The sequence below is a fragment of the Chroicocephalus ridibundus genome, chromosome 4 (genome assembly GCF_963924245.1).
Source record: "Chroicocephalus ridibundus chromosome 4, bChrRid1.1, whole genome shotgun sequence".
NCBI lineage: Eukaryota > Metazoa > Chordata > Aves > Charadriiformes > Laridae > Chroicocephalus > Chroicocephalus ridibundus.
Window position 1 is genome coordinate 2414138 of NC_086287.1, and position 14800 is coordinate 2428937.

The window sequence follows — 14800 nt, forward strand, 5'->3', positions numbered from 1 at the left end:
CCCCCCCACAACAGGTGCACCCTGTGCCTTCCGCACCCCCTCCCCATGCCAACTGGGGGGACTGGTCCTTGCCACTGGGAAGGTGGGAGAACGACGGGGTGCCCGGGTTGGGGTGCACCCCCAAAGGTGAGCCGTGGCCGTGGGGCGGGGAAGGACAGGAGAGCAGCAGAGCGTGACAGAGAGGGGACACGAGAAGGGACGTGGGACGCCTCGCGGCGGGCTGAGGGGACAGGAGAGGGGCCACAGGCTGTCCCCAGCGCCACTCACCACTGAGCAGGTCCAGGGTGTCGGTGAAATCCTCGCCGGAGTTGGGATGCAGCTGGGCAAGGGTGGGCTGGATCACGTCCCCGTTGCCCCGGTGAGCGGCGTGGACTGGCCACCGGACCCTGCTGGCCACCGGACACCCCCTGCCAGGCATAGAAAGGGTGAGAGATGCTGGTGAGCCCAGATCCAGAAGCCGGTGGTTGCCGGGACTCCCAGTAACACCAGTGGGACTGGTCAAGCTGGGAGAGGGGAGCCCTTCGGACAGCGAGCACGAGTGTAGACGCTGCTGGTTCATCCTCCGTCTCCAAAGAGGAGCCGTGACACGAGTCACTGCCCATCTGGGTGCCCGCAAAGGTGGCACAGAGGTGGCAGTGCCACCAGCCCCTGCCCTGACATGCCTGCCCATACCCTGGGGTAACACAAGGGAGGGAGGGGGGTCATGGTGGCCAACGAGGCTGGAGAGGGGCCTGGCAGGGGCCTGGCTGGAGCATGCCGTCGCTGGTTGGTCTGGGTGGGGGGCGTATTGGGAGCTGCAGTCCTGTCGGGGGCTGGGGGGCTGCGGGGGCTCACCTCCAGACCACAGTCTCCAGCGCCACCAAGTTGCAGGTGGGATTTCTCCTCTTCTCTAGGTCTGTGGGGAGAAGGGAAGAGGGATAAGCCTCCCATTCGTAAAATTGTAGAATGGTTTGGGTTGGAAGGGACCTTAAAGCCCAGCCAGTGCCACCCCCTGCCCTGGGCAGGGACACCTCCCACCAGCCCAGGTTGCTCCAAGCCCCGTCCAACCTGGCCTTGAACCCCTCCAGGGATGGGGCAGCCACAGCTTCTCTGGGCAACCTGGGCCAGGGGCTCACCACCCTCACAGCCAAGAATTTCTTCCTCAGATCTCATCCAAATCTCCCCTCTTTCAGCTTAAAACCCTTCCCCTTCGTCCTATGGCTCCCCTCCCTGATCCAGAGTCCCTCCCCAGCTTTCCTGGAGCCCCTTTAGGGACTGGAAGGGGCTGGAAGGTCTCCCCGGAGCCTTCTCTTCTCCAGGCTGAACCCCCCCAGCTCTCTCAGCCTGTCCTCCCAGCAGAGGGGCTCCAGCCCTCCCAGCATCTCCGGGGCCTCCTCTGGCCCCGCTCCAACAGCTCCGTGTCCTTCTGCTGTTGGTGGCCGCCCAGCACTGCAGGGGGGTCTCACCGATGGGTCAGAATCCCCTCCCTCACCCTGCTGGCCACATTCCTGGGTAACCGCACCGGGAATCCCATCTAAAGCTGACCTTAGTTGTCTGCAGAGTTGTTTCGGCTCGAGTTCAGGCTGAAGTTCCAGCCTGTCCAACACAGCAGCGCAAAGAGCAGCCCTGGCCACCGGCCAGCCCAGGCGCATCGCCATTGCCCTTATCAAAACGTTCCCAGGCACAGCAGAGACAGACGATAAGCAGCAAAAGCAAGAAGCGGCCACTAACGAGCATTAGACTCTAATTTACAGCGAGGCAAGCAAGCCCCACGGCAAGCGTAGGAGCCTGCCAATTAAGAACTAAACAGCAATAACAGCTATAATTTCGATCTACCATTCCAATCAAACCTGGCATTTTAACGGACCCTTCGAGCCCCACGTTGGGGGCAAAAAAGGACTGTCGTCGTTCAACCCCAGCCGGCGGCTAGAACCACACAGCCGGTCGCTTGCTCCCCCTTAAGTTGCGATGAGGGAGAGAATCAGAAGAGTAGAAGCGAGGAAAAACTCATGGGTTGAGATAAAGACAGTTGGATAGGTAGAGCAAATCCGCGCACACAAGCAAAGCAAAACAAGGAATCCATTCCCTGCTTCCCATCGTCAGGCGGGTGTTCAGCCATCTCCAGAAAACTGGGCTCCATCATGCGTAACGGTGACTTGGGAAGACAAACGCCATCACTCCGAACGTCCCCCCCTTCCTTCTTCTCCCCCCAGCTTTATACGCTGAGCATCACGTCATATCGCATGGAATATCCCTTTGGTCAGTCGGGGTCAGGTGTCCCGGCTGTGTCCCCTCCCAGCTTCTTGTGTCTCCCCCCAGCTTCTTGTGTCCCCCCGCCCCCCAGCTCGCTGGCGGGGCGGCGTGAGGAGCAGAAAAGGCCTTGACTACTTAGCAACAACCAGAAACATCACACCATTCCCATTCCATACCCAAAACACAGCACTACAGCAGCTGCTAGCAAGAAAGTTAACTCCATCCCGACTGAAACCGTGACAGTTTCCTAGGCAGTAATAGCAAAAACATCCAGTTTGGATATGGATGAAACAACTGGGATCAATAGGAAAAAATCAATTAGGAGCAAGCTGTTTGGGTAGAGAAAGGAAGGTGGAAAGGTAGCAAAAAGGGCCCAGAAATGGAAAAAAAATGGAGAATAAGGTATAAAATCAGGTAAAGGTCAGCACAGGGAGGGGTGTCTTCTGATATTAGGGGTGCAGATGGCTGCGGATTGGAGGGCTATCGATCTGCAGAGCCAGGTCTGGCAGGCACAGTCCTCCCCCCGCCCCAGGCCCTGGGGACTCCCTTTCCCCCCCAAACAGTGGGGAGGGAAGAGCGATAGAGCTGTCGTTCAACAGCAGTCCTGTGGGATTCACAAGATTAAGAGCCGTAATTAGTCGCTTTGCTGTGTGCAGAGTCATTTAATCATAAATTAATAATAATAGGATGCATTTGTTAATTATTTAGGTTATTGATTACTTAATTTATTAGCTCTCTAGCGGTTTGTTGCTTCATCAATAAAATGAATCAGTTACATCCCAAGCCTGCAATCGAGCGGTGGAGAGCCGGAATCGGCAGTAATCAAGGCCACGTCCCGGGAGGGGGACAAGCGGGATGGGGTTGGGGGGCTGCCCACGGCGCTGGGCCGACTCACACTGCAGGTCCTGAGCCCTCCAGATCGCCGCCTTCAGCCAGATCTTGTCCTGATGGAGGAGCTTCAGGCCCTTGAACATCTTCCACCTGGGGGACGTGATTCATCTGTTGGGAACAGGATGGCGGTATTTAGGGTGCGGACCCCCAAGAGGAAGCGCCGTGCACCCAGCCAGCCCAGCGTCGTGCCCAGCAGGACCCCAGGACCAGGAGGAAGAAAGTAGCCAGCAGGGTGTCCCCCAAGGGGGACTCACCACATTTTCTCTGCCCTAATCCCCCCCTGCCCGCCCCAGCTTTGTGCCACAGTTCCCCTGCACCCGGTGGCTGCCAACGCCATGGTCAAAGTCCCTCTGGCCTGAGGCAGGTGCCAGCGGGGGATCCTTCAGAGCCACTTGGCATTGATGATGCCCTCCTGGCCTCTCTGGCAGCAACTGTCACAAAATCTGCGGGGGCACGGCATGCTGGAGGCCAGGACCCAGGCTGGTGGTGGGGAGGAAGAGGGAGGTTTCCAGGCTCCTTGTAGTGGCAGAGATTTGGGAATGGGAGGTAGTAGAGTCCACCCAAAGAGCACTCAAAGGCATGTGGGTGGTGAGCAAGAAGACCCCGAGCCACGGCAAAGTGAGGCTTCAAGAAACAGGGTCTGTCTTATCTCCAAAAGCACAGGGAGGACCCCCTGCACGGCCCATGGCAGTGCTGCGGCCCCTCACTCCACCCTGTTGCCTGTATCTCCCTTCCGTCTCGTGTGCCCCCATGGGGAGGGGGGGGTCTGAAGAGACTGGTGGCACTTCCACCCCAGTGGAGCCCAGGTTGCTGTCGTGCCCTGCTGCTCTGCTGCCATCGCCCTGCAGAGCGGCGGCTGTGAGACGTGACTGACGGAGCAGAGCAAAGGTCAGGCTGCCGGCAGAGCCCAGCCCAGCTCTTGCTCAAGTCGGGTCTTTCCCGGTGGGCCACAAGCCAGCGAGGGCTCTGGCCACACTCCAGAAGGTGCCGAGTCCCAACGTGGTGGGTGCTGTGGGGTCGGGGGTGGCGGGGGGGGAGATTCTGGGATGGCTTCCCCCCAGGAGGAAGACCAGGCTCCAGTCAAGACGCCATTACTCAACACAGGCCCTCGCAGGCAGTGGTGATGCGTGAAATTCCGCTCTGTGCCGTTCCTCCCGCTGTGGCCACAGTGGGCTGCTAGCTCCCTGGCCCGCTTCAATCTTCCGTCGCCGGTTCCCGGGGCTGCCCCGGTCTCGGTCGTTGGGCCTGCCCCGCTCCCCGGTCCCCGGGCCTGCGCCAGTCCTGCGGCCTAGGCCGCTGAGGCTGAGGTAGGCCGGCGCCCCGTTCCCATAGCAACCAGGAAGGCGCCCCGTACGCATGCGCGGCTACGCATGCGCGGCTACGCATGCGCGGCGCCCCACGCTCCGCGCAAGGCACGCTGGGGGCTGTAGTTTCCCTCCCGGACCGCCGCCCGCACAAGATGGCGGCGGGGTCTGGGGCGGGCCCTGCAGGCCGCGTGTTCACCCTGGCCCCTACTGACGGCAAGGCCCCACGCTCGTCCCCACCTCCCACCCCCCCCGCCCCGGGCAGGACCCACGCCAGGGACGGGCATTTCCACGCTTTATTCTCAGTGCGGGTGCAGTGAGGGGGTGTCAGTGGTGGCGGGGGGGGGGGTGGGTGTGAGGCACTGTGACCTCCGGCCCCCTCCACCCCCTGCAGTGCAGACAGTGTGTGGGAGGGGCGTGGCCGCTCCCTGGCCACGCCCCCCGCAGGGCTAGGCCACGCCCCTTTCCCTGTAGCGCTCTGCCCCATACCCCCCCCCCCCCGCGGGTTAGGGGGCGGGGGGCGGGGTTGAGGGGAGGCGGGGGGCGTGGTCATCGGCGGGGGGCGGGGCCTCCGAGGGGGCGTGGTCACAGGCGGGGGCGGGGCCTCCGTCCAGGCTGGCCTGGCGCACCACGCGGCGGGGCCGGGAGGAGGGACGGGCCCCCGGGGGGGCAACCGCCGGCCCCTCCGTGGCCACCAGCACCTGGAGAGGGGACACCGTGACACAGGGGGAGGGAGCTCAGCCATGGCCGGCCCCCCCCTCCCCCGGCCCCCCGACGCCCTCCCTTCACTCACCTCCCCGCCCAGGGGCTCCCCCGGCAGCTCGGGGGGCTCGGGGGACTCCAGCTGGCTGATGCTCCGCATGACGGCGCAGAGGGAGATGCGGGGGCGGCGGGAGGCCCCCAGCAGCCCCGGCCCCCCCGCCTCCCCCGGGGACAACGGGGACGACGGGGACGGGCCGCCCCCATCCCCCTGGGTGGCCTCCGGGCCCTCCTCGGGCTGGCCCGCCCGCTCGCCGGCCTTGGGCTCCCACAGGCTGCTGTGCCGGCTGCCACACACACACACGCGCGCTGTCACCTGCTGGCCACGCCCCCCCCGGCCACGCCCCGCGCATGGGGACACGCCCCTTGTGTCTCGGGGCGGGGCTCCCACAGGCTCCGCCCCTCCGAGCCATGACGGCAGAGGGTGGGGCCAGCAACGCCACACCCTGCACGTCGGGGCGTGGCCATGGCAGACCACACCCAGCCCATCTGGGGCGTCGCCATGGAAGACCACACCCACTAATGGTGGGGCGTGGCCAGGGAAGACCACACCCACCGTTTCTGGGAGTGTGGCCACGAAAGACCCCACCCACCACACCCAATGGGGCGTGTCCATAACAGACCCCCCCCCACCCATCACACCCAAGGGGCGTGGCCTTGGCACGCCCCACCCACCACATCCCATGGGCGTGGCCTTGGCTGCCCCCACCCACCACAGAGGGGTGTGGCCAAGGCAGACCCCACCCACATTAGGGGGCGTGGCCAGGGACGACCCCACCCGAGAGGTGTGGTCATGGAAGGCACCACCCACCATGCCCAATGGGGCGTGGCCACACCATACCCCACCCATCTCGCCCAATGGGGCGTGGCCTTGACATGCCCCACCCACCACATGCCCATGGCAGGCCCCACCCACTAGCTCATGGACCAATCAGACCCTGCCCTGCCCAAGGGGGTGTGGTCACAGCAGGCCCCTCCCTCTCCCACCCGCAAGGGCACGGCCACGACAGGCCCCGCCCACCCCGAGGGCGTGTCCGTCCCGCCCTTTGCCCCGCCCACCTGGCCTGCAGGATGCCCTGGTAGAAGTCGAGCTGGCGCATGAAGCCGGGGTTGGGCAGGACGCCGGGCCGGACGTGCCGGACGTGCCGCAGCGCCCGCTCCAGGGACCAGCCGAACTCCTTCATGGCGTAGGCCAGCACCGTGGCCGCCGAGCGGCTCAGCCCCATGCGGCAGTGCACCAGCGCCCGGCCCCCGACGGCCCTGCGGCACCCGCACGGCTGCCACCCACCTCCCGGGGCTCCCCCTCTGTCCCCAGAGGTCCCCGGTGTCCCCAGGGTCCTCGGTGTCCCCAAGGAGCCGCTGCCCCAAGGCTCCTCGTGTCCCCAGGGCATCAGTGCTCTAGGGCTCCCTGTGTTCCCAGGGTTGTCCATGTCCCCAAGGCTCCCCCTGCCCCAGGGCTCCCCATGTCCCCAAGGCTCCCTGTGTCCCCAGGGCTTCCCGTGTCCCCATGGACCCTGTGCCCCACGTCTCCAGTGCTACCACTGTCCCCAGTGTATCAGTGCGTCAGGGCTCCCCGTATCCCTGGGGTTATCCATGTCCCCAGGGCTCCCCTTGTCCCCAAGGACCCCCTGCCCCAGGGCTCCCGTGTCCCCAGTGCTCCCCGTGCCCTAGGGCTCCCATGTCCCCAAGGACCCCATGACCCAGGGCTCCCCCTGTCCCCAGGGCTCCCCGTGTCCCCAGGGACGCTGGTCCCCGTGGTTCTCCTGTCCCCGGTGCTACCATTGTCCCCAGCGTATCAGTGCCCCAGGGCTCCCCACGTCCCCAGTGCTACCACCGTCCCCAGTGACCCCACACCCCAGGGCTCCCTGGTCCCCAGGTCTCCCAGTGTCCACAGGGACCCAATGCCCCCGCACTCCCCATCTCCCAGTGCTCCCTCCCAGTGTCCCCAGTGTCCCCCAGCGCCTCAGGCATCCCAGGTATTGCCCCCCGCCCCCCCAGCCTGCCCCTGGATCCAGCCCCAAACCCTCCGTGCCCCCCATACCCTGTGCCCCCCTCGTGTCCCACCCCAATGCCCCCCACCCCACTGTCCCCTGTGCCCCACTGACCGGACGCGGGAGAGGAAGAGGAAGGTGTCGTTCCAGTGGGGCAGGAGCTGGGCCGTCTCCTCGTCATACACCCGCACGTTCATGTAGGTGAACAACGCCGGGAAGAAGTTGTCGATCTCCCGCGCCACGTTCAGGACGTGGGTGACCCTGCGGTGCCACAGATGGGGGTGGGGGACACAGCCCCCACGCAGGGTTGGGGATCTGCCCGTGCTCCGTGGGCTGCCCCACAGTGCCCCAGGCCCACCCCACCGTGGAGCCACAGCCCTGCTGCACCCACCCTGACAAGTGTCCCACGATGACCCCATGCCCACCCTGTTGGGTGTCCCACGATGACCCCATGCCCACCTCAATGGGTGTCCCACGATGACCCCATGCCCACCCTGTTGGGTGTCCCACGATGACCCCATGCCCACCTCAATGGGTGTCCCATGATGACCCCACACCCACCCTGTTGGGTGTCCCATGATGACCCCATGCCCACCTCAATGGGTGTCCCACGATGACCCCATGCCCACCCTGTTGGGTGTCCCACGATGACCCCATGCCCACCTCAATGGGTGTCCCATGATGACCCCATGCCCACCCTATCAGCCCACCCTGATGACCCCATAGGCACCCCACTGGACCACCTCATGATGACTTCATACCTGCACCACCGTGACACTCCATGGTGACCCTGTGCCTACCCCACTGGGACACGCCCGATGACGCAGTGCCACCCCACCATGACACCTCACGATGACCCTGTGCCACCCTACCATCACACCCCAGATGACCCAGTGCCACCCCACCGTGCCACCCCTTGACGGCCCTATGTCCGCCCCACCATCACACCCCAGATGACCCTGTGCCACCCCACCATGACATCCCACGATGGCCCTACGCCCACCCCACCCTGCCGCCCCATGATGGCTCTATGCCCACCCCACCAGCACACCCAGATGTCCCCGTGCCATTCCACGCTCACCGGTTCTGCTGCAGCTCCTCCAGGTTGGCCGCGTTCCACTCGGAGCCCTGCGTGGTGGCGGCGGTGAGGGTTGGGGACGTCCCTGCCCCCCCTGCCCACCCTGCCCCCCCCTGCCCGTCCCGCTGCCCACCAGGTAGAGGTGTGGGAAGACGCGGGAGGGCCGGTCCATCTGCGCCAGCACCAGCAGCATCTCGTTGTCGATGAAGTCCTTGTGCTGGGCCAAGCTGTGCCCCGTGCGTCGCTCCAGCTCCTCCCGCACCTGGGAACGGCCACAGGGTGAGGGATGGCCCCCTGCCTGTCCCCCTGCCTGTCCCCCTGCCTGTCCCCCTGCCCCCTGGCTTGGCGGCACCCACCTCCTTGGAGGTGACGCTCTCCAGGTCGGCGGTGGCCATGACATCCCGCAGCAGCGCCCGCACCGACTGCTCCGACAGCTCCGGCGCCGCCGGCCTGGCACCGGCGTCACCGCGTCACCTGCCCCGCCCAGGCCACACCCTGCTCCCAAGCCCCGCCCCCAAGTGCAAGCCCCGCCTCCCATTGGCCCTCCCCAAGACGGAAGCCCCACCCAGTTCCTTTAAGCCTCACCCTTCCATTGGCCACACCCTGCCCAGGCCCCGCCCCTACACACCCAAGCCCCGCCCCCAGCACAAAGCCACGCCTCCCATTGGCCCTCCCCAAGGTGGAAGCTCTGATCCGTTCATTTAAGCCCCACCCCCATTAGCCACACCCGGCCCAGACCCCGCCTCCTCCACTCTGAAGCCCCGCCCCCAAGCACAAGCCCAGCCTCCCATTGGCCCTCCCCAAGGTGGAAGCCCCACCCCTTGCCCCGCCTACTCATCAGCCACACCCAGCCCAGACCCCGCCTCCTCCACTCCCAAGCCCCGCCCCCCCATCGCAAGCCCCGTCTCCCATTGGCCCTCCCCAGGGTGGAAGCCCCGCCCAGTTCCTTAAGCCCCGCCCACCCCACGGGCCACACCCTGAGCCCACCCTCCACCCCTCCCCGCAGAGCCCCGCCCCCACAGCCCCACCCAACCGCCCCACCCCTTCACAAGCCCCGCCCCCCCCCACCCCCCCCACAGGAGCGGCGCTGATTGGCCGGCAGCGCGGAGGGCGGGGCATACCGGAGGGGCGTGGGCGAGGCGGGGCGCACGGACTCCAGGTCGGCCATGGCCAGCCACTCGTTGAGGCAGCTCTGCTCCGAGGCCACCGCCGCCGCGTAGCCGCCGGCCCAGGCCAGCGCCGGGCCCCCGGGGATGTGGCCGCCGCGGGAGGCCTCCTCGCAGGCGCGGTGCAGCTCCTGCAGCACGGCCCTGCCGCACACCACCTGCCACCGCGCTCCTCCCCACCGTCGGTGTCACCCACACCCCCACCCCCCCCCAGGTTTGGGTCACACCACCAGCTGGGTGCCACCCGCCCCCTCCCAGGTGCGCAGAGCACGGTCGGGTGGCCCAAACTTCCCCCGTGTCCCCGTTCCCATGGCTGTGCCCAGGCGCCCACGGTGGTGTCCACGTCCTGGTTGTGCCCACCTCAACCCTGCCCCTGGTGGTGCCCACATCCCCATGGCAGTGCCCACGTCCCCCGCCGTGCTGCACACATCCCCCACACCCAGGGTGGCAACCACATCTCCCACGGCCATGGTGGCACCACATCCCCCGTGCTCAGGGCGGCGACCACATCCTCCATGGCCATGGTGGTGCCCAAAATCCCCTGTGCCCGTGGTGATACCACATCCCCCATGGCCGTGGTGGCATCCACATCCCCCATGGCTATTGCAGTGCCCACATCCCCTGTGCTCATGGTGGTACCCACATCCCCCATGCCCCCAGCAGTGCCCACATCCCGTGTGCCCGTGGTGGTGCCCATGTTCCCCAAAGCCGTGGTGGTACCCACGTTCCCTGTGCTCACGGTGATGCCCACATCCCCCATGGCCATGTCAGTGCTCACATCCCCTGTGCTCATGGTGGTACCCACATCCCCCATGCCCCCAGCAGTGCCCATGTGGCCCGTGCCCATGGTGGTGTCCGTGTTCCCCAAAGCCGTGGTGGTACCCACATCCCCTGTGCTCATGGTGATGCCCACGTCCCCCGTGGCCGTGGTGGTGTCCACACCCCCCATGCCCATCATAGTGCCCACATGCCCCATGCCCCCAGCACTGCCCGTTTTCCCCATGCCCCTGGTGGTGGCCATATCCCCCATGACCATGGTGGTTCCCACATCCCCCTTGCCCATGGTGGTGCCCACGTCCCCCGTATTCATCATGGTACCCACATCCCCTGGGCTCATGGTGGTGCCCACATCCCCCAAAGCCATGGTGATACCCACGTTCCCTGTGCCCATGGTGGTGCCCATGTCCCCCAAAGCCATGGTGGTGCCCACGTTCCCTGTGCCCATGGTGGTGCCCATGTCCCCCAAAGCCATGGTGGTGCCCACGTTCCCTGTGACCATGGTGGTGCTCATGTCCCCCAAAGCCATGGTGATGCCCATGTTCCCCAAAGCCGTGGTGGTACCCATGTCCCCTGTGCTCATGGTGTTGCCCACATCCCCCAAAGCCATGGTGGTGCCCACATCTCCCGTGCCAACGTCAGTGCCCATGTCCCCCATGCCCACGGACACACTCAGGGCTCGCTCACCACATGGTCTGGACAGAGATGGGCTTGAAGATGCGGGTCTGCCCCCCCGATGTCACGCTGAACCCCCTGGACACCAAATGGGGAGACACGTAGGTCGGGGTGGGCACCCCAATACTGCCCCCCCCCCCCGCCCCTGCAGGCCGCACTCAATCCCACCCTCATAAGCCCCTCCCCATCCCAGAAGAGCCCCCCCTACCCCTTACCCATCGCCGTCGAGGAAGACCTGGGTGTCACTCCAGAGGGGCAGCACCATGCCCAGGGTGCAGCGGGTGGCCCTGGGGTGGGCAGAGATCAGGGGGTGCGGTTCCCCCCCCAACACCTCTTGCCGCCCCCCCCCCCCCGCGCCCCACTCACCCCTCGTGGGCGAAGTCCACACCCAGCAGCGCCGTCTCCCCCTCGGCTCCCGCCTCCTCGGGCCGCACCACCAGCAGGTACCGCACCCGCCGCGGCCGCGCCGACTCCAGCCGCACCGCCTGGGGGTGCGGGGGGGAAGGGGGGGCATGAGGGGTGTCCCCTGCACCCCCGGGGACAGCACTGCGGGATCTGCCCCCCAGTGCCCGGGGAGGAGCATCAAGAACAATGCGGGGCAGGCTGGGCCATATCCCATCCCCATCCCATCCCACCATCCTGTCCCCATCCCATCCCATCCCGTCCTGGCCCCATCCCCATCCCATCCCATCCTGTCCACATGCCATCCCCATCCCATCCCATCCCCATCCTGTCCCCATCCCATCCCATCCCGTCCTGGCCCCATCCCATCCCCATCCCATCGCATCCCATCCCCATCCTGTCCCCATCCCATCCCATCCCATCCTGTCCCCATCCCATCCCCATCCCATCGCATCCCATCCCCATCCCGTCCCCATCCCATCCCGTCCTGGCCCCATCCCCATCCCATCCCATCCCATCCACATGCCATCCCCATCCCATCCCATCCCATCCCCATCCTGTCCCCATCCCATCCCCATCCTGTCCCCATCCTGACCTCATCTCATCCTATCCCATTGCCATACCCTTCCTGTCCCCATTCCTGTCCCCATCCCTATCTATCCTGTCCCCATCCCATCCTCACCCCCATCCCATCCCATTTCCATACTGTCCCCATCCACACCCCATTCCCATACCCTTTCTGACCCCATCCCTGTCCCCATCCCCAGTCTGTCCCATCCCGATCCCACCCTGTCTCATCCCGTCCCTATCCTCATCCCCATCCCATCCCGTCCTATCCCCACCCTGTCCCCATCCATATCCCACTCCGATCCCTATCCTTTCCCCATCCCTCTCCCCATCCCCATCCCATCCCGTCTCATCCCATCCCTATCCTCATCCCCATCCCATCCCGTCCTATCCCCACCCTGTCCCCATCCATATCCCACTCCGATCCCTATCCTTTCCCCATCCCTGTCCCCATCCCCATCCCATCCCATCTCTTCTCCATCTTATCCCCATCTTGCTCCTACCCCCATCCCATCCCCACCTTGTCCCCATCCATATCCCATTCCCAACCCCAGCCTTTCCTCATCCCTATCCCCATCCTGTCCCCACACCCTTCCCATTCCATCTCTTTCACTGTCCCTATCTCATATCCATCCCATTGCTGTCACCACCCCTGTGGCTGTCCCCATCCCATCACTGTCCCCATCCCCATCCCCATCCCATCCCATCCATCACTGTCACCGTCACCATCCCTGTTCCCATCCCCATCCCATCACTGTCACCATCCCCATCCCCATCCCCATCCCCATCCCCATCCCCATCCCCATCCCATCCATCACTGTCACCGTCACCATCCCTGTTCCCATCCCCATCCCATCACTGTCACCATCCTCATCCCCATCCCCATCCCCATCCCCATCCCCATCCCCATCCCATCCATCCCTGTCACCGCCATCATCCCTGTCCCCAGCCCATCACTGTCCCCATCACCATCCTCATCCCATCCCATCCATCACTGTCACCGTCACCATCCCTGTTCCCATCCCCATCCTATCACTGTCACCATCCCCATCCCCATCCCATCCATCCCTGTCACCGCCACCATCCCTGTCCCCATCCCATCCCCATCCCCATCCCATCCCATTCCATCACTGTCCCCATCACCATCCCTGTCCCCATCCCCATCCCATCACTGCCACCATCCCCATCCCCATCCCCATCCCATCCATCCCTGTCACCACCACCATCCCTGTCCGCAGCCCATCACTGTCCCCGTCACCATCCCCATCCCATCCCATTCCATCCCTGTCACTGTCCCCATCCCTGTCCCCATCCCCATCGCTGTCCCCGTTCCCGGGGGTGGCCGTGCCCTACCAGCCGGATGGCATCCTGGGGCCGCAGCAGCTGCATCATGAGCTGCAGGTGCTGCTCCTGCCGCCCCGGGGCCTGCCCGGGGGGCGCAGCCGGGGGGGGCTCAGCCTCCAGCGGCTCCTCCGCGGGCAGCAGCAGCGCGGCCCCCTTGACCATGACAAAGCTCTGCCTGGGGGGGGGAAAAGATGGCCCGGAGGGGGACAAGATGGCCCTGAGTGGGACGTAGGGCCCAGCCTGCAGCAGGATCCAGCCCTCACATGTACCCCGTGAGGGCGTCCCCGAGGTGGGGGGGACACCACGAGGGGAGGAAATGCTCCTCAGGGGGTAGTTGTGTCCCATTGCCCCCGCCCCAATGCCCCGCATCCCCCATCCCGTGGCTTTGGAGCCCCTTCTCACCGTCGCTGCAGCCGGCCGCGCTTGGGCGCATCTTCCTCCTGCAAAGCACCGGGGGGGGGGGGCAAAGCCCCCAGGGGAGCATGACCCAGGGCACAGACCACACTTGGGGGGCCAGCAAACGCCCCCCGGCACATCCCTCCTGGCATCGCGGGCCAGTGACACCCTGCCAAACCCACACCCCCCGCCTCAGCAGCACTGGGAGGACCCCAGGGGGGAGCGTGGGGGCCCTGGGAGGGATCACGCTGGGGAGGTAAATCCCTGGGGATGGGCCACGGGATGCCAGAGGGGTCCTGTCCCCATGTCGTCCCCCCCCCCGGGCTGGGTGCTGCCCAGGGGGGCAGCGTTCGCAGCGGCGCGGGGGGGCTCGGGCTGTGCACCCTGATAAGGGCCAGTGGTTACTGGAGGTGGCGGGTTGGGGGGGGCAGCGACACTGGGAGCGACTGGGACGGCGAAGGTACTGGGAGCCGCTGGGACGGACTTAACCCGGTTGGGTGCAAGTGGGGACAACCGCCCCCCCGCCCCCAGACACACACACACACAGTCCCCCCCCCGCCCCCCAAACTACGGGGCAGCCCCCGGCGGGGAGCAGAGGAGCCCCCAGAGTGCGCTGGGAGCACGCTCCCAGTAATTCCCAGGGCTCCCAGTAACCTCCCACCGGCAGCGGCCGGGATAAGCCTGCACCGGGAACGACCGGAGCAGCCCGTACCCTGCACCGGCAGCGACCGGAGCAGCCTTTCCCCGCCCCCACCCCCGGCGCCGGGAGGGAACCGCCGGGACAACCCGGTTCTCCCCCGTCGGGAGCCCCCGGTGGCAACCGAGCTTCCTATCCGGATCGCCCGGGCGAACCGGGACCGCCCGCCCGCCCGCCCGCCCCCGCCGCTTCCCGTCCCGGCGGCACCCGGCGGCCCCGGGCCTCCTCCCGTCCCCGTTGACGGTCCCCGGTGCCGTCCCGCAACTCACCGCCGGGTCCCTGGGGGAGCCCGCCGACCGCCGCACGGTGACCAGCGCCATGCCCCGCCGCGCCGCCCCGCACCAGGAAGCGCCGCCGCCGCCGCCCCGCCCGGACGGGAACGGGCACGGGCACGGCACGGCCCCGGGCACGGCACGGCACGGCCCGCGGCGGGACAGGCCACCTCCCCTCCCCGACCCCGGCACCACCAGACAGGGAACCCCCGGACCGTCTGCCCCGGCAGCGGGACCCCCCGGCAGCCT

The 14800-nt window shown here is 66.3% G+C and overlaps 2 protein-coding genes across 3 annotated transcripts; both read right to left on the reverse strand.

Moving 5' to 3' along the window:
- Positions 1-489: 489 nt before the first annotated feature.
- On the reverse strand, positions 490-4617 carry LOC134514387 (collagen alpha-1(I) chain-like). 2 transcript variants are annotated; one of them, XM_063332181.1, is made up of 3 exons: positions 4224-4616; positions 3128-3231; positions 490-895 (listed from the first exon to the last, which is right to left on the reverse strand). In XM_063332181.1, the coding sequence occupies exons 1-3, from the start codon at positions 4479-4481 to the stop codon at positions 592-594; spliced, it is 666 nt and encodes a 221-aa protein (XP_063188251.1). In that variant the 5' UTR covers positions 4482-4616; the 3' UTR covers positions 490-591. The 2 variants fall into 2 exon arrangements, 1 of the variants encoding a protein (XP_063188251.1); XR_010070720.1 differs by lacking the exon at positions 490-895 and having other exon boundaries at positions 2690-3231; positions 4219-4617.
- Positions 4618-4715: 98 nt separating this feature from the next.
- Positions 4716-14713, reverse strand: SSH3 (slingshot protein phosphatase 3). The gene is made up of 14 exons (XM_063332362.1): positions 14549-14713; positions 13589-13626; positions 13196-13361; positions 11240-11358; positions 11089-11160; positions 10886-10951; positions 9377-9565; positions 8612-8705; positions 8389-8517; positions 8259-8305; positions 7292-7438; positions 6246-6446; positions 5221-5473; positions 4716-5128 (listed from the first exon to the last, which is right to left on the reverse strand). The coding sequence occupies exons 1-14, from the start codon at positions 14597-14599 to the stop codon at positions 4934-4936; spliced, it is 1767 nt and encodes a 588-aa protein (XP_063188432.1). The 5' UTR covers positions 14600-14713; the 3' UTR covers positions 4716-4933.
- Positions 14714-14800: the final 87 nt, after the last annotated feature.

Bases quoted from the DNA above. Each gene is read 5' to 3' on its own strand.
- LOC134514387 (XM_063332181.1), bottom strand. From the start codon at position 4,481: ATGCGTACGGGGCGCCTTCCTGGTTGCTATGGGAACGGGGCGCCGGCC. The intron at 3,232-4,223 runs GTTGAGTAATGG...TGTTCCCAACAG, and splicing joins CACTGCCTGCGAGGGCCTGT to ATGAATCACGTCCCCCAGGT. The intron at 896-3,127 runs GTGAGTCGGCCC...TTCTCCCCACAG, and splicing joins GAGGGCTCAGGACCTGCAGT to ACCTAGAGAAGAGGAGAAAT.
- SSH3 (XM_063332362.1), bottom strand. From the start codon at position 14,599: ATGGCGCTGGTCACCGTGCGGCGGTCGGCGGGCTCCCCCAGGGACCCG. The intron at 13,627-14,548 runs GTGAGTTGCGGG...GGTGCTTTGCAG, and splicing joins GCTCCCCCAGGGACCCGGCG to GAGGAAGATGCGCCCAAGCG. The intron at 11,359-13,195 runs GTAGGGCACGGC...CCGCACCCCCAG, and splicing joins CCCAGGATGCCATCCGGCTG to GCGGTGCGGCTGGAGTCGGC.